This window comes from Sinocyclocheilus rhinocerous, unplaced genomic scaffold (assembly GCF_001515625.1).
Source record: "Sinocyclocheilus rhinocerous isolate Xijiao unplaced genomic scaffold, SAMN03320098_v1.1 scaffold4057, whole genome shotgun sequence".
Taxonomy (NCBI): Eukaryota; Metazoa; Chordata; class Actinopteri; order Cypriniformes; family Cyprinidae; genus Sinocyclocheilus; species Sinocyclocheilus rhinocerous.
In genome coordinates this window covers 27,327-28,785 of record NW_015628361.1, presented here as the reverse complement: position 1 = coordinate 28,785, position 1,459 = coordinate 27,327, and the positions used below count along the sequence as shown (strand labels likewise).

Sequence of the window (1,459 nt, the reverse complement as noted above, 5' to 3'; positions counted from 1 at the left end):
CTTTTATCCAAAGCAACTTACAAATGAGGACAATAGAAGCAATCAAAACCAGCAAAAGAGCAATAATTTACAAGTGCTATATTAGTATATTATTATAGTGTTATATTTCAATTTCACAAAGAAACGTGCAGCATTTTGTCCAAGCAATAATAAAAGGACACATTAAATGTATAATTTGTCTTAAATCTCATTTTGTAAAAAAAATAAAAAATTGTGAATCGAATCGAATCGAATCGTGAAATCAAAACCGTGAATCGAATCGAATCGTGAGTTGAGTGAATCGTTACATCCTTACTCGCGGCACCGGCCTCGCTCTGTTTTGTAGCGGCTCTGCCCTGCTTGCCACAGTGTTATTGTAGTATTCATTAATTCATCAATAATTGTAATATTCGTATTACAGTAATAATTGTATTATTAATAAATAATATTAATGATATTTGTAAGATGCCTGTGTAGGTGCTACATCTGAAGTCTGGAGAATTGTTGTAGTTTGATTGCTACAGTGAGAGCTGTTACGATCTCACTGTGTGGTCATTTTAAATTATTGTTATTATTATTATTTTAATTTAAATGTTTCAAGTGCCCTCAGAGGAATAGTTCACCCAAGAATGAAAATGTAAAATTAAAATAATTTATTCACCCTTATTTTGTTCCAAATACAAAACAAATTCTAAAGAATGTTGACGCTGCCCTTTTCCAAACATTAAAAGAATACAAGTGCTATAAAGAATGCTGCGACCAAAACACTTTTGACAGCAGCATTTAAAAAAGCCCTCATCTGTGCTCTGACTCTGTAGAATCCTATTCTGGACAGACTGGGATGCCAGCATGCCCAGGATAGAGGCTGCGTCCATGAGTGGACATGGCAGGCGCACCATCCATAAGGAGACGGGCAGCGGAGGATGGCCCAACGGACTGACTGTGGACTATCTGGAGCGCCGCATTCTGTGGATAGATGCCAGGTAACATTTGAAGACTCATAAACATACACACTGCAGCTAAATTCGGCTGTTAATTCACCTTTTAGTACTTAATCCTGTTCTGTACACCTGCAATTGAGTAATTTGCGGCAGTAATTTACCGCATTCTACAACTGAATTGACTCCTGAAAAATGCAGGTAGTGACAGCCGCATTTGCAGAAATTCTATGTAGGTACATGTTGACTCTGTGTTGACAGATCTTGTTATAAGAAAACAGCAAATAAAAACAAGCCTATAGTAAACTTAAATCCGGACACAGTATCTTGGAAATAAGCCACATACCAGAATATCACAACTTGCACCTGCCTACTTTATTAACTCCATAAACTGGATTGCTTTATTAGCAGAGCCCAAACAACAAGGCCAAAGATGCTTAAACGGGTCATATGATGCGATTTCAATTTTTCCTTTCTCTTTGAAGTGTTACACGCTCTTGGTGCATAAAGAAGATCTGTAAAGTTGCAAAGACTAAAGTCTC

General features: G+C 36.9%; 1 protein-coding gene across 1 annotated transcript in view; it reads left to right on the top strand.

Moving 5' to 3' along the window:
* LOC107737733 (low-density lipoprotein receptor-related protein 1-like) overlaps positions 1–1,459 on the top strand; it is an 88,926-nt gene that overhangs the window by 63,088 nt on the left and 24,379 nt on the right. The window contains exon 25 of the mRNA XM_016549319.1: positions 798–962. Within this exon, the coding sequence (XP_016404805.1) occupies positions 798–962 (165 nt within the window). The remainder of the gene's footprint in view (positions 1–797; positions 963–1,459) is intronic.